This window comes from Neodiprion virginianus, chromosome 5 (assembly GCF_021901495.1).
Source record: "Neodiprion virginianus isolate iyNeoVirg1 chromosome 5, iyNeoVirg1.1, whole genome shotgun sequence".
Lineage (NCBI taxonomy): Eukaryota > Metazoa > Arthropoda > Insecta > Hymenoptera > Diprionidae > Neodiprion > Neodiprion virginianus.
Window position 1 is genome coordinate 11739253 of NC_060881.1, and position 22511 is coordinate 11761763.

The 22511-nt window shown below is 35.2% G+C and overlaps 1 protein-coding gene across 4 annotated transcripts in view; it reads right to left on the reverse strand.

Moving 5' to 3' along the window:
• LOC124304540 (telomerase-binding protein EST1A-like) overlaps positions 1-22511 on the reverse strand; it is a 255119-nt gene that overhangs the window by 230942 nt on the left and 1666 nt on the right. For 2 of the 4 annotated variants that reach the window (XM_046762914.1, XM_046762913.1), the window contains exons 2-17: positions 21884-22331; positions 20908-21202; positions 20522-20818; positions 19623-19873; positions 18162-18374; positions 17921-18056; positions 17623-17807; positions 17259-17483; positions 16812-17186; positions 16540-16704; positions 15893-16417; positions 15254-15332; positions 15060-15170; positions 14953-14964; positions 10763-10987; positions 10428-10489 (exon numbers count right to left, since the gene is read on the reverse strand). In XM_046762914.1, coding sequence (XP_046618870.1) covers positions 10428-10489; positions 10763-10987; positions 14953-14964; positions 15060-15170; positions 15254-15332; positions 15893-16417; positions 16540-16704; positions 16812-17186; positions 17259-17483; positions 17623-17807; positions 17921-18056; positions 18162-18374; positions 19623-19873; positions 20522-20818; positions 20908-21202; positions 21884-22331 — 3604 coding nt within the window. The remainder of the gene's footprint in view (positions 1-10427; positions 10490-10762; positions 10988-14952; positions 14965-15059; positions 15171-15253; positions 15333-15892; positions 16418-16539; positions 16705-16811; positions 17187-17258; positions 17484-17622; positions 17808-17920; positions 18057-18161; positions 18375-19622; positions 19874-20521; positions 20819-20907; positions 21203-21883; positions 22332-22511) is intronic. The other 2 variants (XM_046762915.1, XM_046762916.1) reach the window with 2 other exon arrangements.

The window sequence follows — 22511 nt, forward strand, 5'->3', positions numbered from 1 at the left end:
TCCGCTGGTATCATCCGGAAGCACTCGATCGTGAGAGGAGTACCAGCAGCGAGACGTCGGAGCAGGATCTTCCCCTGAGCGCACCGCACCTTATCCCCCTTATGCGAGTAATGCACCTTATCTTACCGCAATCACGAAGTACCGCACAAAGAGAAATCCAGAAGAAGACACGTGACCGATTAAACCAATTACTGAAGGTGAAGAATCACGTGACGTAACGACAGTCAGCGATATCGTCAAGATCGATCATCGACTCACCCCAGTTCACCAAACATCAGAATCGACGTCACTCGTGCCTCGTTTGTCAGCTTTCTTTCTGGTTCTATATCAATTGTAACCGTATCTAGTTCTCTCTTTTCTATCATAACTTCTCTTCACTACAATCTCATTGTTTATATTTCTTGAGGTAAGGTATTTCTTGTTCTTGTTTCCACGCATTTACTTGAAACATATGTTTGCTTTTTCTTTTATTTGATGTAGCTTGACTACCGACGTACTATAAGTTCGAATAGCTTAATTTCTCTTATCACAAGTGACTTCGTGACTAGCTACCTTTCTCAATTTTATCGTATCTTCTGTTAATTTTGGACCTCATGTGCAGTTGAATCTCGAATGATTTAAGTAAGAATTGACACCTTAACTTTCTTATCTTGTCTCTGCACTTTAGCACTTCATCTTGTGATTGCTCTTACCTAATATCTGGTATCTTATATTCAACGCACTTCTTGTGTCTAATCTGCCAATTTCTTTCCGTCTAATACCGCAATTCTTTACGTAAAATCGCAGTATCTTGTCTAATATCTTAACTTCTCTTAACGGCTCTCACGCTTGCTATATCTTTCTTACACTTGAGCTTAGGTATAATTACTATATCTGATAATTATCTTTGTCATACCTTGATTTATTGCTAATAACTTGTCTAGAATAAGTGAATTGGTTTCCCGCAGAACGTCGGAAACCCCTGTCGTAACTGTGGCCGTAGATTCATCTAGTTTGTAGTATCGGTAACCAAATCGTAGAGAGTAACTTTGGTATCTTTTCTTGTTGTATGTATCGTTGATTCTCTTATCTATAGCGAATTCTCTAACTATCGCAACCGATTCCTTACCGCAAAAGTACCGTAATCTAGATTTTCACCTAAAACTACCGTTAATTAGTAAATTCACTATATCTCGAACGTACCGTATCGTCGGTCAAACAATCTCTTAATTCTCGGTCTCGCAATTCAAATTACCTAAAAATTCGTGAATACTTCCTAAAATTGATAACTTTTCGCAACAATATCTTAGCTGGTTTACCGCAATAAAATCATTAGTTGAGTAAGAATTATTTGTTACCCGAATTTTCGCACTCTTACTGTTCTATTCATTAATTGTAGAATCGATCTAAAATATCGCCTACTCTTTAAGTTATTAACTTCTGTCAATCTTTTCTTACAATTATCGTACCTAACGTATCTTACCTTATCGTTTAGCTAATAAATTGGTCCGTCACAGCATATACGGTACAGTAAATTCACGATACACTTTTTTCGTCATATTAGAAAGCAAATTTTCAACTATAATGCACACAGACACAGTAACTCAAAAAAATTACAAAGTTTATTAGAATTGCATGTGTTTTTTTTTCTACTCAGAATAGTTGCTCGTTACTTTTTTTAAATTAATTTCAATAGATATAATACGACTGTCATGGCTCACAATGGTGGCGTACCGACGGAGTCAATCCCAATTCCTACCTTTCCATCTGTCCGTAAGGCAGGAATTTTTACCCACCTCTCGTGTAACATATCGACTGTCAGTAAGATAGGAATCGGGGCTAGCTCCATTAGTATACCACCATTGTGAGCCAGAACTGTGGTATTATATCTACTCATTTCCATTTTCAAACAAGTTTATTACAAACAAGTTATATGTGTGGAATAAGAATCGAAGACTATAAATAATTATTATCATTACGAATTAGATATTGTAGGTGGTCATTTATTCATCGATAAAATAAATATTGATATTATTTGATAGTGATTATTCAATAACTAAATTGAAAAAATTTCCTGAACTTGTTGCAGGGTAACGGTTTTTACATATTTGGGTGAATGTAACTTCACAACAAAATCTTATTTTAACTACGTCAAGGCCTCAAATTAGAGCTCAGTTTTTGAGTTTGAATTTGCTATCTTTAAATTTTTTCAACGCATCCAGTTACAGAGATATTAACATTTGAACATTATGCACGCGTATCGGATGGTTGCTGACCACCATGCGACGGTAAGACGCGACGACGACACTACGAACTTGGTTTTACAAAGTCCCTATCTTTACACTATTCACCTGTTTTCATGATAAATTGACATCTCAATTCGTACAAAATTTATATTCAAAGTGATTAAAATCAGTGAAATGCAAGGAAGAACGATCGAAATTGTTCTGGATGGTAATTGCCTATTCAGAGCAGTATCGTAATGCTAGTTTAATACGCAAAAGAGCAAGCGCAGGTATGGGAAAGTATTGTTTAGCACGTTACACAAAATTGGCAGGAATATGAGGGTACATCGTGGGTAATGAATCGCATCGGATATCGATCTAATCTACGGCTGATTATAAGTGTAATACGAGTAAAAATAGTACTGATGCTGGTGGTGTCGAACTGACCGCAGCCGCAAAAGTTTTCAAAATGCATCTATTTGTTTACCATGCGAATACGTATATTTTTATCCTTCTGATATTATAGATCATGACAAGTGAACCAACTCGAAGCACACCTACTTCACCTACTTCGACGGAATGTTAAGAAATTTGTTGAAGCAAATTCAATGAAAGAGAAAGAGACGAGAGAACTTGTTGCTACCATGTGAAAAGAGATAGGGATGCCGGTGAAGCTTTATCAGCCGTGGAAAAGTGAGTCGTGCATTGGCAAAGCCCCTAGTAATTAACAAAGTTGAGAACGATCTCGAAAAATACAGTCAGCGATCTCGGTAGAACCGCTCTCGAGACTGTAAGGGAAGATAATCCCGCTCGGTGCGTTCCCCACTCTATGCACGGCCTACAAATCAATTTCCACACGACATTTAAGGGGGGATTTGCTAATTTTTTTCGCAAAATTTACCGCTGTTTTCGAATTTTCTAGTGAAGCATTTGTGAAATGAATCAATTTAAAATTCGGCATGTAGTTTTATTGTTATTTCATGTATGCACAAAGAATGTTCAATTGTATCCTCTCGAGAATGCGCCTCCTGCCTCCCCCCCCCCCCCCCCCCCCCCGCCGCCCTCCTCGTTCACGACGCCGCAGTCACTGGTGTGCATGATTACTCTCTTCTCAATTATCTGAAACAAAAAAATCAAGTACCATTTTACTCCATACACATGTAGCTACCGTTTGATGAATCGAAAAGCAATAGGTTGAAAAGTTTTTTTTTTTTTTTTATAACAGAAAATCCGTAATTTTTTTTCGGCTAAATCGACATTTTGAGTTCACAACATCGCCGTATCCTCAATTTTTTTTTTCTTTTCGATTCATTAATCGATAGCTACATGTGTATGGAGTAAAATGGTATTTGATTTTTTTGATTCAGATCATTGAGAAGAGAGTAATCGTGCACACCAGTGACTGCGGCGTCGTGAACGAGGGGGAGGGGCAGGAGGCGCATTCTCGAGAGGATACAATTGAACATTTTTTTGTGCATACATGAAATAACAATAAAACTACATAACAAATTTTAAATTGATTCATTGCATAGTTTCTTCACTAGAAAATTCGAAAAAAGCGGTAAATTTTGTGGAAAAAAAAAGCAAATCCCCCCTTAATGTTCGAGGACGGATTAGGGGAAGCGGCCCTACCGATTGTGAGAGCACAGACTTCCGATCCGGCTCAGAAATATTCGACAAATTATCGGAAATTTAAATAATATAAAGAGTAATTCTTTTTTTTAATTGAAGTTGCAAGATTATCATTTCACTCACTTTATTTCTTTTTATGCGTATTTTCGCAACAAGGATTCTGAAAATTCGGATGTTGGTATTATATTCATAAAAAATGTATGACAACTCTACTTTTGCTACAGTTTTGTGTGTAGCATATGTGTAGTAAACTCATAAGTACTACTACGTATATACAGGCTGGTCATAAATTTTCGAGACAAAAATTTCCCGACATTTTCCCAGTTCTTGTAAATTAGTAAAATTTAAATCGTTCAGTTTATTTAGGAGAGGGGGGGTATAGCTTGGACGATTTAAAATGATACCTATTTTTAAGTGGATTTTTTTTAAGAAAGTGAGAACTCTTAGATCAATTTGAGTTTGAGGGTTTCATTACTTAGTTTCGAGAATATTTTAGAATTTTTTTATTGAAATTAATAACAGAAATAAAAAACTCCTAAGAATAGGTACGATTTGAGACCATCCAAGCCGTAACCCCCCCCCCCCCCCCAGCCTTAACTCTATATTTGGTTCAAATTCAAGTCGAGTAGAAAAATATAATGTTCAAAAACGTCAGTTAAGCCAAATATTTTTTGACGCAAAAAAGTAAATTTTGAAACTCAAGAAATCATTTATAATTCTCATGATGGAAAACTGATATTCTCTGTATTTTCTATGACAAACCAAATATTCCCTGATAATTCCCAGTTTTCAACAACCCCATTTAAATTCCCTGATATTTTAAAGTTTTCCAGGTGTGTGGCCACCCTTAATAATTAACAATAACATGTGTGTTACTGTATAAATTGTATAGAGAAGAAAATTCCATGTTTTAGGTTGTCCAGGATTGGAAGCTTTTTGGCATGAAGTTTGAGGTCATCTATAAATTACCTCACACAAATTTTACGGTTGCTAACCCGCCCGTCTCTGTCACAAGCAATCGCATCCATGGGACCCCCCCCCCCCCCCCCTCCCCTGCCCCTCCCATCTCTGTTCTGATATCACTCATATTCTTAATATTATCATTATTTATATTTTTAAATGAAGTAACAATTTGTATATTGTCAAACAATAGATAGGTACTCAAAATCAATAGAAAAAAATTATATGGCATGGCTTTACCGATCATTCTATTGTAATTTTGGCACGTCAATCTTCATGAGATTCTATGAGACACTTATTTCTGCGTTTTGGCGAAAAACAAATTTTTACCGATGTTTCGCCATTTTTTAATTTTCATGAATATAGTGTTTTTCGAGAGTAAAAAATCAAAATTCTCTTCTAATTGCCACTATTTTGTTCCCAATCATACAATCGTAACGATCTTTTTTTTTATAATCTACGGACTTTCATAAGCTTTCAGCTCATGTATCATAAACCGTTATTGAGTATAAATTCTTTCAGATAGAGGTGAAGAAGTGAAAAAAGTGATTTTCTCAAGAATACCATCTTCGATCAGCGCGAAAATTTTATATTTCTCAGCAACCGAAAAGCATCTTTTTCCCAAGTGGCAACATGCCATCATCCCTATCACGTGAGCTACAGCGTCGCAATAAAAATAGTGTTTGAGGGCAAAAAGTGAGCGATTGATGCGTGTACGATTTTTCGTCATGGTAGGCGTAAAACCGGATTTTACGCACACGAAGCGAACCGTTAATCCCGTTTACGCCTAGTCTGACGAAAATAGCTAATTCAGGAGGTCAAGGGACCAAAGCTCCCGAGGCTCACCGGAAAATCGCACGATCAGCGTCAATATATATATATATATATATATACCTATGTATATAATCTATATGCGGGCAGATCCATTACATTTCGCCGAAAAGTTGCGGGGGTGGGTCACCGATTTGGCTGCCGTTTTTATTTTCTCGAAAGCAGGTCAGAAAAAAAGGTGATCCTGAAAATTTGAGCTCGATGCGCCCAATTCCGGCCGCTGAAGAATTTTTGGAAATTTGAAAATGTCGATTTTTCAGTCATTTTCAAAAATTTATATCTCAGTTTCTATATGACTTAGAAATTCCAACCAAATGGGATTCTTCTTTGTCGACCTTACATTTTCAAGAAAAATATAGTTAGTTCACAATCATATTCGGCTTAGCTGGGAACTCCCAACTAGACTGCTATTTTAATAAAATTTTTCATATTTTCAAAAGGCTGTCAAATACACATTTTTGGAAAACGAAGGATGGTTGATCTTTTATTTTTCGTTAAGGTATATTCTGATGATATTTGCCCTATTTTCGCTTGATCGCTTCCATTTCACTCAGATGTAGCCACATAAAGTAGGTCGATTTTTGAAAAAACGCTGTTTTTGAATAGCTATAACTTTTTTCTATCAACTTGAAATCCTTTGAAATTTTCACGAATTATACTTCATTGCATCCCTAAACACTGAAAATTTCAAGTTTGGTTTAGAACTGGTTTCCGAGCTATAAATTTTTACAAATGTCAAATTTTCGATCTAATCTGACAGTTTTTGTAGTTTATTATAAGTTTCGATAATTTTACACACTTAATTAATACTTACTCGAAATTGGATTGTAGAGTATGGGGCAAAATGAGCCAGCTAAAAAAAAAAAACGAAGGGAAATAATTATTCCATTTGACTTCTTCTTCTCGTTGTGAATTAAATATTTAATTATTCTACATTTATTCAAATTACATAGTTTGAAAAAGTTTTTGAAATTTCATAATAGACTGGCGGCAAATTATGAACGAGGCATAATAAAATAATCGGTTAATTTTGAGTTTAATAATTCTTAAATACTTTATAAACTTTTTCAAATTATGTATTTTGAATAAATGGAGAAAAATTAAAAATTTAATTCACAACGAGAAGAAGAAGTCAAATGGAATAATTATTCCCCTTAGTTTTTTTTTCTAGCTGGCTCATTTTGCCCCATATTCTACAATCGAATTTCGAGTAAGTATTAATTAAGTGCGTAAAATTATCGAAACTTATAATAAACCACAAAAACTGTCAGATTAGATCGAAAATTTGAAATTTGTAAAAATTTATAGCTCGGAAACCAGTTCTAAACCAAACTTGAAATTTTCAGTGTTTAGGGATGCAATGAAGTATAATTCGTGAAAATTTCAAAGGATTTCGAGTTGATAGAAAAAAGTTATAGCTATTCAAAAACAGCGTTTCTTCAAAAATCGACTTACTTTATGTGGCGATATCTCAGTGAAATGGAAGCGATCGAGCAAAAATAGGAGAGATATCATCAGAATATACCTTAACGAAAAATATAAGCCGTCAACCATCCTTCGAGTTCCAAAAATGTAGATTTGACAGCCTTTTGAAAATAAGGAAAATTTTATTAAAATAACAATCCAGTTGGGAGGTCCCAGTTAAGCCGGATATGAGTTTGAACTGACTATTTTTTTCTTGAAAATATAAGGTCGACGAAGAAGGATCTCATTTGGTTGGAATCTTTGAGTTATATAGAAGCTGATGTATAAATTTTTGAAAATGACTGAAAAATTAACTTTTTTCAAATTTCAAAAATTTCTCCAGCGGCCGGATTTGGGCACATCGAGCTCAAGTTTTCAGAATCACCTTTTTTTCTTACCTGCTTTCGAGAAAAAAAACGGCAGCCAAATCGGTGACCCACCCCCGCAACTTTTCGGCGAAAACTAATGGATCTGCCCATATACATATATTAGACCTGTCCTTAAGAAGAGCAAAATCGAATTGTAATGGTCTTACCCCCCAAATTGTTTCGTAATAAATCAAAAAAAAAATTCTGAATTTTTAAAAATTTTTCCCTCCATATTTACCCACCGCTAGGAGGTCTTACTTTTTCCCATAAGAAAAGCATTGATTTTTCGTGATTTTTAACCTTTTTTTTTTTACCGCTGCCCTAATTATCAGCTAAAAAATCGTAAATTCTCAGAAAATGTTGACAGTTATGTTAACTTTTTTTCGAATTTTTTGGAATTCGATACAAGCATTTTTGGGCTAGATCAATCACATCTTTATTCTCTGTATGTTGCGAAAAACGCGGAAAAAAGTCGAAAAACGTGATTTGGAGAGTTAAATATCGAAAGAATTCAATCGGAGTAGTCTTAAGACATACGGAATTCTTTGTACAAAATAATTAATTACGTAAACAAAATGCGAGGCCACCCCTGCAGTCAAATCTATTATGTCATGATTTAAAATTTTTCTGTTTTTCCTGCTTCACTTGCTGTTCGAGCACGTCGCACCCCCACAAAAACCAATTTCAAGAACCCGGCTGAGAATAAAGATGTGATTGATCTAGCCCAAAAATGTTTGTATCGAATTTCAAAAAATTCGACAAAAAGGTAACATAACTGTCAATATTTTCTGAGAATTTACGATTTTTTAGCTGATAATTAGGGCAGCGGTAAAAAAAAAGGTTAAAAATTACGAAAAGTTGATGCTTTTTTTATGCGAAAAAGTAAGGCTTCCTAGCGGTGGGTAAATATGGAGGGAAAAATTTTTTAAAATTCCGACATTTTTTTTGAATTATTACGAACCAATTTCGGGGGTAAAACCATTAAAATTCGATTTTGCCCTTCTTAAGGACACGTCTAATATATATAGAAATTGCAGATTTCTTCGCAAGAGGCACATTTGAGACTTTGTGTATGTGGCTTGTTTAAGAATGTAACTCAGTACAATACTTCAAATAGCCAATTAGAATGGACCCAGACGTCCATGAGAACGATATGCAAGAATCATCAATTATTTCGCGAGAATGAAAGAAACCTTCAGCGCCATAGTCAGGAGTTTGTTTCGCACTCGGCCGACTGTGGCGCTGCAGGTTTCTCTGTGTTGCCAACATAACTGTATAGTGTAAAAAATTAGCCGTCTCAGACTCATTGTCCCCAAGTGTACATATAAACGTCGAAAAAAATTGATAACATTGAATTTGTAGTTTTTCCGAAATAAGTTGCCAAAAATTAGCCTTTTAAGACGCTGATTACAGTGGGATACCCCCTTAAACGCGAAAACGGACCCAACAGCCCCATTCTATACGCAATTCTGAACAAAAATACTTCAATACATTTTCATTTAACGCAGAAATATAGGAAAAAACAAAATAAAATTTACTATTGCAATTTCGTAGAATCCATGTCATTTCTTTCAACTATTTAGCAAAAATTGAATATTTTGTAATTTTCGAAAAAAATTAATATTTCGTACGAACAAAAAAAGGTATCTTCTTCTGTGCGTAAATTTTGCATAAAAGAAGTTTCATTCCATTTATGATTTTCGATTTGATGTAGATTTTCCCATATAAATTGTCGTTTCCAACTCCGTCATATTGCCGTTTTACAACTTATGTACCTGCAGAATGATAAGCATATCAGATAAAACTGACCCAAGATATTCACTTTTGAGCAATTAATGCCAAACATTGCATTTCACTTCGTATCACTTCTCAGTATAGCAGATTCTAAATTATACAATACAAATCAAGAATAATTGAATTTGAAAACCGCGGAAAGCGTCGGCAGATGATTGGGCGAGTCAATCTATTGTAATTGAAGAGATAAAATCGTGGGCATGCATTGCCTGAGATTTGAACAGTGGGAACGATGAGTTGAGATTATGTAGGGCGTAAGGATTGGCTGAGGCACGTTAAAACGTCACTTAATAAGAGTATAGCTCGCGTGTATAACCGCAGTTGCAGTGGAAAAGGCTGTATGTTCAGTTCGCAATTAGTTGACTGATTAAAAGCAGTAACTAGCTTTGGTGAATTATAAATGATCGGTATAGTATACTTAAAATTGTATGCGTAAATTGCTGTTTAATTTCCACGCTATTTCATCTTATCAACTAAATTTTTCAACCGCGATGTGATAATAGTGTTCAAAAAGTTTCAATTAAATACTATCATTCAGGGACTACTGCATAATGCATTACAGAAAAAAGTTGTTTCGATTTGCTTTTACTAACTGCAACATTCAACTTTAAACATCCAACTAAATTACTGCAGGATTTCTTGAATGTTCCTCAGCATATGTCGAACATTTTTTAAAAGATTTCACCAAATGAGATATGCATGTTTGACGAGGTTGAAGATACATTTTTTGAATAAACATTATTGGGCACAATAAAGTCCGTTGGAACTGCTTAGAACTAATTTACGAAAATAAGAACTACACATTTCCATGCGCATCAATACTTAGTACACTCAATCATTGGTGAAAAGGATCAATCAAGAGAAAAAAAAATTTGTACATTCGAATGTTTTGTATATCAACCCGTTTCTAAATTCTAGAATTCACCATAATTTGAGACTATCGTTAAATACGGATTATAATTTCAGTTTTAGTAATGTATAAATTTCTTAGATTGTTGAAGAATCGAGATTCAAACACTTTCGATATATGTGGAAGCCATACAGATTAAACACTTCATTATCAAGAACATAAATAGGCATGGACTACACTTGTTTCATTGGATTTGCATTTCAATTCCCTTTTATAAATATTATACAATGAGAAGTACTACGAAACTTTTTTAATGAAACTCACCCAATTTTTGTGATCAGCTTCCCATGAACATGGAGGTAAGACGTTACAAATCGTTTGTTCACCTAAAAATAAAGTGTCAGAGGTAGTTTCAATGTAATTAACTAGTTTATTTGTTTATGGCCGATTTTTTGGAATAATCCTATTGGTTATGTCAATTTATATTCTGAAAACTAGATTAAACATCTATGAATTGCAGCGAGAATTCGTGATATAGTAGCTGACAATGAGTTCAACGAATCAAAAATTTTTGTCAACTAGATATTGTAGTCACAGTGTTATGTAAATTAATTATCCCTAATAGTCGGACAACTCATACGAGTAAAAAATATTCTTACCTCGACACTGGTCAACTTGGAAAGTTCCTCAGGGTCACTGTGAGCTAGTCTTGCTTCACTTGCCGCAGCAGCAGTTGTTGTTCGCGTGACCCTCTTGCCCCCAGGATGAATCCAAATTTCTCTCCTCAATCCTCCGCCTCCTCCACTCGCCCCTTCTTTTTCTTTCATGCGAGCTCGTTCCTTCCATTCTCTTTCTTCCTTACGCTTTCGTTCCGTAGACTCATACTGTATGAAGTATAACAGAGAATGAGTAAAGTACGTATTTACATGAAAGTCAAATCGTGCTAAGCGCGAATCCTGGATTCAAGAGGAAATAGAGGATTGGGCCAGTGAAAATTTATAATATTTTGAGCAGATTACTAAAAAAAAAATCAAATCTGTATATTCGTGCATGAAAATTGTCATGTGGAGCACTCTACACCAACTCAAACAGTCGGATCCTCACCGTTTTTGATTTTAGTCAAAAATTTGTATGCATTTGTGCCAATTCTAAAACAGTGCTCAAAAAATTTTACAGACATAAAATTTTGCCCAATTTTTTCAGATTTTTTCAATAAGATTTTGTATTCAAATTGAAAAAATTATAAATATCTAATTAGTTTTAAAAAATCATATTCTCAAGTATTCAATGTTATGTATGAAAATATTTGAGCAACCGCCCATAGTAAACTGTCACTTCGGACAAATTACTCGAAAAAATTTGAAAAAATTCAAGGTAGTTTCGGAGTTGGGACAATGCATAAAAATTTTTGAACAAAATCAGAAAACCTGAGTTTCTGACGTTGGTTGAGTTAGCGTGGTATGCCCCATATATAGTGACATTACGGGTAAACAATGAATTTTGTGAACTAGTATTTCTTTGAATGCTGTTCAATGAGTGGAGCTCCCAGATACTACGCCAAATTTCGTATTGGCTTAAATCCTCACATATGATCAACAGCCACCATTGCTACTCTCTTTACTCTTGACTACTCTATTCGTGCTGCAGAAGTTGAAAGTACTACGTGTATATTTTAGCATATCAGAGAAAAGCAGGGCCTAGATCTGGTAGTCGATTACTTTTCTCGAAACAGTGTAGTGCACCAATTGTGATCTCAATGGTCATCCTACTGGTAAAAGTTAAGTTCCCGTAATTTAAACTTTGCTACTAATTTACTGGTACGTCTAAAAAGGCTTATGAAGTATCTTGTGTAGTATATTAGACTAAGTCGTGCATATGGCTGATTGTGAATATTATTGTTATAAATTCTTTACACTTTGGTATTGGAAATTGAACATTGTATTATTTTGCTTAATTTTCAAAGTCACTATTTTTCAGAATATCCTCAATGATAATGATAACGATAACGATAATAATAAGAACCAAACCCTTCATACCCTTTCGAGTATGTGCACATAAGCAATTCATTTGTGCAGAGTGGGGTAGGGATGGGCTGGGTTGGTAATTATCACTATGCGTCTTCAGCTGTCATAAGATGTTCAATAGAAAGACCCTCGTTCACACGTGGATGATCATTGTCTACAAATAATTAAAGTCAATGCAAACCATAGACTGCAAGGCATGGAAGAAAAATCAGAAAGTGTGTTACAATGTTTGTCCACTCCAGTTACTTGAAATTGAATATAAATTTTCGAGGCTCGTTTACGATAAAATAATATTCAATCTTTCAAACAAATGACACATTCATACCATTCTCATTCGGAAATTTGTGCCCAGTACAAAACTTGTACGAAGCACACCACATGACTGCAACAAAAAGTTGATGTCAGTGACCATTTTATGGGATAATTAGCCAAATGAAATCTAAAAGTTTGAATTTAAACGGTGGACGTACAATGGGCGATAACTAAAAAAAAACTTTGGTATAGTAAATAAAAAAGATGCGAGGTATTCTAGATGCAGACAATGCTTTACTTGGAATTAAGGCTTGAACAAATTCCTACAAATGAAAGACTTGATCCGAGTTTATAATATAAAGTACGATTTCTGACCACTAGCAGCTTGCAAGCGTCTAAATGAAGTTCTGCACGGTACATTATAAAGTATATAAGGACTTACATCTCGATCCCAAAACAATAACAAAACTAGCACTTTCGAACGCCAAATATCCCACGAGAGTTAATTATCAATAAATTGCGGATTGAAAGGGTATCACTGGTTATGAGGGGCCAATTGTCCCTGTTTCGAGACTTTCAAGCTACCTATTAAGAAATGTTTCTTAGGGCATAAAAACATGTGCCTAGCGGTTTGTAACTCAATAACCCTCTCCAATCTCTCTCTGGGGGGGGTATAAAAATGGCATTTCACGCATTCGATAGTCTATTTTTTTGCACTTTTTAACCATTCTTTTACTATTTTTACCATGTCTTGAGAAAAAGTTGTCTGAATTAGCTGTAGAATATTGAGGTTTGCCTTCTAAATATTACTATACCCAATATCCAGCCTCGCCATCCTGTATATGAGATCCTTGAGCTGATGAAATGTAGCATTTTAGGGCTAAAAATAATAAGTCGTATTTATTTTTTATTTCCAGTTTTTTAGTTCATCTACATGTCAAAGGTACATTTTTCGAATAAAATATAATACGGGTGAGAATTATGTCACAATATATGGGATTGAAAGAAGGTTTTGTTCTTGTACGAAAGTCGTTAGTAATTGCATATCATTACGGAATATGTTATTAATGTTAATTAGCAGTCACTATTTTAAATAAAATGAGAAAGAAATTGTTTTATGCTTTTACCCCATAACTCTGTAAATACTCCTTGCCACTTAACATTTACAATGAAGATGATATCTTATCCTCGTTACAACTTCATCAGCAATGGGATAAATATTTTCCACGTCAAATGATTTGGTTAGCATTTGCGCGGATCGAATTATGTTTGATAAATACCCGCCGAAAGATAGGTGGTATACGAGAGCAACTACATGAGAGCAATATCCAATTGTTCGCAGACCATTTGTACAGCTATAACAGTACCCTATGACTACGTCAATACCAGCATCATCCTTGTCGTAATGTACATAACACCTGTACGTTTTTGATTGAAATGCCTTGATTTTATTTAAAATCTTATGGTCTACTCCAAGCATTTCTCCTAGGTAGGATATAGCCTAGCAAAATTGATATGATCCAGTGACAAGGACAAAATATCATCTCCACTGTAAATGTTTAGTTACAAGGAATATTTACAGAGTTATGGGGTAAAAGCATAAAATAATTTCTTTCTCATATTTGTCCAGAATAGTGACTGCTAATTGCGATTAATAACGTATTCCGTAATGATATGCAGTTACGAACGACTTTCATACAAGAATAAAACCTGTCAATCCCATATATTATCATCATAATCATCACCAGTATTACATTTTGTTAAAAAAATCTCACTTTGACTTACAGATGCACTAAAAAACTGGAAATAAAAAATGAATACGACTTATTATTTTTAGGCCTGAATTGCGACATTTCATCAACTCAGAGCTCTCACATACAGGGAGGCAAAGCTGGTTATAAGGTATAGTAATGTTTAGAAGGCAAATCTTGTTTTTCTTGAGGGACATTTCAGCCTTCTTAACCAGGGATACCCTTCGGTAAATTGTATACCTTCTGGCCAACATGGTTATCACTAATCCATGTTGAAACAATCACATCTCCACATATATAAACTATACATGATATGAGCAGTATAGATATAAAATGCATGCCACGTGTACTAGCAAGTACATGGTTTACAGATTAAGAAACGATAAATCTAGGCCAAGCATTTAAAAATATTTGCGAAGTCAGTGTTTTATCGTTAAAAAAGACATCAAGCATAGAATAGTACCAGTAAATAATGGAATCTGGCGGGGGAATTATCACATTAAAATTTTTGCATGCTGAATAACATTTATTAGGTATTCTTTTTTTTCAAAAAGTTATCGAAGTGGCCAGTAATTATAGTTGGAAATACAGAATTCATCATCTGCAAAAATAGATATGAAAAGCTGTAACTAGTTGCGAGATCGCAAATACATATTTCCAAGGAGTCAAAAAAAATGGTTTATAAAATTAAGTAGACGAATATAACTGATGCGATGTGATAAGTTGGTTTACAATGCAAAATGGAACAAGCATCTGCCACGTCAACAAGAGGTAAATAAAGTTACGGGAATCATTTCACACCAAGTATTTGATTTTACTTACGTAATGTAGATACTAGGAGCAAAGAAAAAACAGAAATTCGCTTGTTAATAATAGCATTATACATGAAGATTCAAATAAATGTGGGTACATGAATCAGATCCACTCACTTTTTTTCTATTTTCATCAAAAAGTGCTATCAGACTTTCCCTGGCGGAATGAAATGGATTCGATGCCATCAGTGACCGCATGTAAAAGTAAACTGCGTCTAATTTTCGTCTCTGTAACATAAAATACATCGAGCAAATATAACGGTTATGGTATGAAATTATAAAATCTCGAAAATTAAACAAACTATACTTACAGCACAATATGCTAAAACTGCTAATTGATTGTATGGCCGCCCATTTTTAGGATTAATTTGCTGAGCCTTGACGTACCAGCTGTGGAATATCATTTACTTTTTTAACTATTTCGCTTGAATAAAAACAGCAGTTCCCTGTGAACTTCTGCATATATACATGGGTATATTAAGAGGTAGATGAATAATCAGAACACTTTATAAAATATAAATTCAGTGTTTATGCTTAGTGATTTCGCCTTTGGAATACCAGTTTGAAATTGTATAAACCAATATTCTCAAATATACTCCAATTAAAAGTATCTATTATTCAGATTTGAATCCAGAGGACAATTATCTTAGAGTTGATTTTAAAATACCGTATTGGTTCGAATATAAGCGAAGGTTTTTTGTCGTTGACAGCACCCACCAAAATCGTACTCATTTTATACATGGACCCATCTTTTATGCAGGTAACTAAGAAATACACCCTGAAATACTGTCTTAAAATTAGGAGTCTGATATCCTATATCAGATTATACTCGAAACAATACGATAAATACAAAATGTTATGTGAAATCATATTATGGGAGTACAGTGATCACAAATAAGTTGAAAGGTGCCAGAAATAAGAAAGACCACTTTGCAACTGAGAATACTTACTGCCTTGACTTTCCGTAGTTGGTGGTTTCATTGGCCTGTTCTTTGTATCTAGCCAAATCTCCAAGATATAAATATATCTTCTGTGCACTGACCAAAGCCAAGCCAACAGGTCCAAGCCCTTTGGGTAAGGATGGAGATACCAGAAACGTATCCAATTTAAATTTGTAACTAGTTTCGAGGACGGTTAGAAGATTTTCTAAGTATACCGTTCCCTCTTCAATGATATCTATCATTATTTTTTTGTAATGATCACGTCCTTCCGAGTTCTCTTTAGGTATACCCTTCCGTAACATTTCAATCATGTTATGAAATAATATCTTCCAAAAATGCTGCTCCACGTTTTCAGCTTGGCAAAATTTAATATCTGTTTTCAATAGCATTTGTAAACTTTCCTGTAAAAACCGTCGAATATAAGAAAGCCTCTCCCAGCTAGCCGGGAAACCACCTGAACCTAAAATCCACTGTAGCTCCAAATCTGCCCGGCCTATGTCCAAAAGTAAATAAGGATTCTTTGCTGATCGGAAACTATAATTAAAATATAAAACAAAAATCACATCAGGGCGAATTAAATGCAAAACATAATGCACAAATGCCTTATTTTTTGAAGAATAAAGTTTGCAATAAACAAAAACGGATTTATAACACACCTTTCTGAATTAGGATTATACCACGATGGCCGCATATTTCCGAACTCGTCAGTAACGTAAAGTGGCATAGTATCCGATTGAGGTGCTTCAAAACTGTGACCTGGACTTGCAGGATGAGATTGGAAAACAGGTACACCAGAGGACTGGCTTTGAGCTTCATTTTCCCTGTTAATGACAAAGGAAAAAGTAACCAAAACTCTCAAAATTTAGAGCGACTTATCACAGAACTATAGAAATTAATGCATTCAGATTACTTAAGGCTTAACCATTACCTGGCCAAGGCAGCTCGACTTCCAGGTGACGTAATGATGATTGGTTTGTTGGGATTATTAGGGTCGAAGAGAGTTCTCTGTTGCTGAGATGGATTTTGTCTCGGTGGGGTGACACTGGGTGGTGAATGGCTGGTATCAGGTAAAAATAGAACACCAGGTGGTTGAGCGTTGTTATAACTTGGCTGAGAATTATTTTGTAGCAACACAGAGTTAGGTGGGGATTTTGATATTGGAACAGAATGAGGAGATTGTTGACGAGTGTGAGTAGTCAGTGAACATGGAGTGCGCCGACCCTCGTCCGAATCACATATCGAAGGCTTTCTTCCTGCCCTCCAGTTTTCATCTGTATGTGAGTCCGGCATTCTGGAGAGAAAGCTAATATTCAAGTTTTAATGAAGTTGCCAACTCAGATAGAAAGCTTTTACTGCCAGTGGAATTTCTAATTACCTGCTTCTATGAAAATCATCAGGATTCCGGTTACTGCCTCTGAAATTTCTTTCTTTACTTGTTTCACGACTCCGTTGGGCATTGTTACTCTGAGTATGGTCCCTATTATACCGCCTACTGGCACCAGCGATCTTCTGATTGCTATTGTAAGTGTCATGATCTCTATTCTGTTGGTTTTTATCACGTTCTCTACTTTTTTGTTTTACTTTATCCCTGCTTAAACTCCTACGAACAGAAACGAGAGAACGCGTGAATTAGTAATACAATTTACTCATGTTTTGCTCCCAATTGTTCTCTATTAGTACCTACGTGAACGTTTGAAGAGTGAAATTTTCAGTTTTTGTCAAGTATCGAAACAGTTTACCTGTCACCAGTGTGTTGTCTTCCTTGTCTCTTTTTCCTTGCTCTATTCCTTCCTTTAGATGCTTCAGCAGGTGGTTGACTACCAGTTACCCCACTCGCATTATCACGAAGACTAATCATTGAAGAGCTACGACATAGCTGTTCAGCCTCAAGTTTCTCAGTTAATTCTACTTCTTCACTCCAATCCTGCGAAAACAAAATCTACAGTTAATGATTTTTCTACATTCTGCAAAATTGGACATGACACTATCCATTTGTTAATTGATTACACTTGAATTGTCATTTCTCATATCACTTACCAACGTATGTTCCGAGGACATATCTGGCAATGGACTGAATGGTTCGCTTTTAGATGGACTAAGATTCGGCATTTGCTTGTGATCCGATCTTTCCTGCATGGAGCTTGAAGGCTCGCACGGGTTGTTGCCACGTCGTCTACAAAAAAGATAAGCCAATTAGAAATCAGCCGTGAAAACAGTCAGGGTATACAAGAGAATAAATAAATTTAAATAAATTAATTAAACGTAATATTGCCATTACGTCTGATAAGTATGCTGCTGTGACATGGTAGGAGAAGATGCCCCCCTCCTCTGTCGTTGATAGTTGGGAGGTGACTGACGTCTGTTCCCAATTGGTATCGACGTTGCTGGTGACATCGCCGGAGCTGGAGGAGGCATCGTGAAGCTATCTATGTGGCTCAAACTCTCTACGCTCGTGTACATTGTACTATTACTACCTCGACGATCATAGGATCTAAGAAAAATATAATATAATATTATGAGGTAAGAACAATGTCATTGCATCTTTGAGTAATTTTATCCTCAAAGAACAAAGCTGAATTAAGCTCTACATTTTCGATTATTTTTATCACCAGTTACAATTATGATGTTGTCGACATATTTATCGGCTCAGATGGCATGAAACCATTTCATGTTATACAAACGTACACCTACATAATAAAACGCTTGCATCAAATAAGCACGCAACATTTCATCAAACTTCCTTTTTCAAAAATCAATTAAAATAACTATGTTGGTGTTTACATTAAAGTTTTTAATAAATTATAGTCACTCAAGTTTTGTAAGTTAATTTTGAAGAGGTTCAAGTGAACATCCAAAAGGATTAAAATACTTTCGCTGTCTTATAGCTAACCCAAACGTCATAAGTTGGTTCTTAAAAAGTTAATAAGAACAGGCTAAAGAACAGGTTTATGAAACGAAATAAATATAGAAACAAATCACTAAGGTATTACTAAAAATTCTTCAAATGAATTTCCGGGTGATTCAAAAATTTCCTCGATGTTTCCATACGAACACAAGCCGAAAAAACAGTTTTTCGAGATACTTTTTATCACCGTATAAAGAAAAGAGTTGTCCAACAAACTTCCGCACTGATCTCGAAAGCAACAGAGTGAAGACTTTGTAACTGATGGAACTTGACAGCCAAATAAAAAAGTTTTAAAAGAAAAATTAGAAAAAAAAATTTGTGTAAAACTAAAAATATATCAATTCCTAAAAAATAAATACATAAACTGGGAAAAACGTAATCATTAATAGAAAAAAAAATTAACGAGAAAAAAATATATGTTTGTCGGTATAACATTAAAAATCAAATCATTTCCGGTAAAACCGGAAGTTCAAATTGAACGAGGCATGGCAATTTGTCACGTCCATCATTTGATTGTAAAATCCTGTGAGTTTACAATTTTTTCAATGAACCGTTCCCAAGATCATCGCGGAAGTTTGTCGGCAGATCGACAGACCGACATGCGGACCAACATTTTCCTAAAAAACTGTTTCCGGGATTCTAAATGTTCAAAAACGTAAAGATTCGTGGAAATAACAAAACTTGATCTTCGACCGCAACCAATACTTTTCTTATAGCACCAAATGTGATGAAAAGTAACCACGGAAGCCTAGATATTTTGTGGTTTATATTCATAGTCTATTTTAAAGTTTAATATAAAAATTGTCAAGATTGATAATTTTTTAATTTAGCTACCGGATCATGTAATCTTGATTAGGAGTCTGAGGTCTTGTATTAGGTGCAGAAAACTGCTCAGGTGTAACAGATCTAAACATCAGAGACTGAGCTTCCATTTCATCCAGTCTGAGTCTTCCTCGACCACGGCTGCGGGCAGGAATAGTATTTGCCCAGCTTTCCTGAGCGGGCAAGGGCCCTGATGGTCGCAAATGCTGCATTGTTTGAGAATGTTGCATTGCAGATGAATAATTATTGCAACCAGAGGTACCCTAATGAGAGTTGAGAAAAAAATTGTTGGTACAGAAATTACTAGTGCTATACCATTAATAGTGGACTTTGATTAGTTGTTTTTCTAATTAAGTATCAAATTAACAGATTGACCTAATTAACAATTAATTGAAAAATCTGACTAATTGATGAATCGGAATTACCGATAATCGATCAGTTAGTAAACCGAGTTATCAGAATTTCTGATTCATTCAACTGTTGTGAAAATTACAAAAAAATTTGCTATGGAATTTACTAGAATATAGAAGATGAGAAGTCTAATTGGGACATTTTTTCAACAACACACAAACATTTAAGTTTAATTGGAACCCTGCGAGTATGCTCATAGAGATAGTTAAAGTCATACATGAAATTCACATCATCGAAAAAACAAAACAAGTTATCTTTGTCAACTATTATAGTTACAATGATCTAACAAAGAAGTATTAAATGATGTAAAAAGATGACAGTAAATGCAAATATGCAAGATTAATTTTGACCGGATTGCAAAAGTTGAAAATTGTACCGTTTGTACAAAATTTGGTCAACGACAGGATAAAATAAACTCACCAAAAAAATTCAAGTGACACTTGAAATTTTATACAAATTACAATTACTTCTTTGCTATCTGGATGTAATTGAAAAATTACCTGATAAGTAACTGTGCTTCCATCCCATTGTGTATCCTCTGAAGTAGTGCCGATGTAGCTATTTTGTGTTGAAAGTAATCCATTCTTATCAAGTAACTTTCTTTGCAATCTTGGTGGGAGATGATCAAAGTTTTTCAAGTTTCTATGCATTGAATTGTCTTTTATACTACCACGCCTCCCTGATGGTGGCTTCCCTTGAAACTTTTCTGGATATCCGATTGGTTCAACGCTTCTAGTGTCTCGAGTTCGACTAGGATCGCCTGTCGTGTTTGGTGAATCAATGAGAGGCTCTGAACCCTGAAAAATTGAATCGCTGTTAGTTATTTGACATCACATTACCTTATGCAAACTCTAAACATTTTCTACAGCTCAGCTTCTCAACTAACTTGTCTAATCTCTCGATGATTGTCCCTTTTATTTCCATAACCTCTCCCTGAAGATGGCGAGTCTGGTCTCCAACGTTCTTCACAGTCACTCGGATTCCGGTTACGCCGACTTCCTCCACCACGTTTTCCATGCTCTTCCCTGCCTCCACTACGATTATTTCCACCACTACCATGAGCTCCCGCACGATTGCGATGATTCTCATTTCGATGGCTGTGATTGGAATGGGTATCCCAATCTCTGCTGTTTTCTCTTTCCCTCTCTCGTTCTCTGTCCCATCCACCAAGCACTGGAGATCTGTAACCATTTTTAAAAACCTATACAATATGTTTCAAATATGACAATAATAAAGCAATACAGTGTAAAACATATGAGGAAAATATATTCAAGTAACAGATCGTAACTTCAGGAATAATAAAATTTGTAATGATTAGAATTGGGAATTCAGAAAAGTTTAAACATTAATTTTTAATATAAAAAAGCAAGTAGAAGCTTATAGATAATCATGAAAATAGTTATTTTCTGAAATATTCTGCTAGTTGTTCTGATTTTTATATGTTTCATTTTTGGTTGTTATTGCAAAACAGGTGATGAATATGAGTAATAGGAAAATACTGAAGAAGATATACAAAACATGTGGAAAACCCCAGAGCAATAGAGACTACATTTACACATGAACGTGGATACAATATCACCCGTGTACCTATTTTCCAAAAATAATGTAATCATTTTGAACAAAGAAGTCACCATTTCCAAGTAGCTATAACAATCTCAATTGTGAAAGTTTTGAATGAATTCTGAGAAACGTTGAGCAGATTTTGTCTTGAATATTCCATCAATAAATATTGACCCAGTTTCTTTGACGCTCAGGTTGTGTTTAATTTCACTCAACAAAGTACAAACGAAGCGATCTGGTGGCAGAATTTTTTTTTATTTTGTTAGAGATGTAGCTGTAATTATCATGTTCAAATCTTTTACCTATCAGCCACTTCGCGCCCAGCCAATGACTCCTTAACCTTTTTTGGCACATAAAGAGGTTGTTCTGGTTTTTTATTCTTCTTTCTTGGATCACCCCCAACCTGATTATTCCTAGATGATGCGTGAATCTGTTCGTTGCTGTTGTTTCTGAAGTTCAGTCGTACATCAGTCAATTTATCAGAATTACTTTCAATTCGAGATGAAAGTGGGTTGTCCTGCGCTAGAAAAGGACTATTGAACTGGTGTTGCTTCTCACGGCCTTGAAAGAAAGATGACTTGGGCTTTTCCTGTGGGTTGTTCTCACTGTCAAAATTTTCCGAGCTTGATCCTGATTTACGTAATGGGCCGCATCCTGGCCTATATAAGGGCTGAGGAGGAGCCCGGCTTGCACCGCCACGCATTTCCAATGTTGATCTATTCTTTCCCAATTTAGAATCCGCCATATTTTCTGAAAATGAGAGATTCATGACCTTGACCTACTACTACTACATATTGATTACACACGCATTAAGCCATTTGAGATACTGACCACTATGGATAGTAAGCAATCGACAAAATCTTAGGCATTTCCATTAATAACCTGATTAAATTAAGTGGTATCTATGTCAATTCTTCACAAAGTGATATA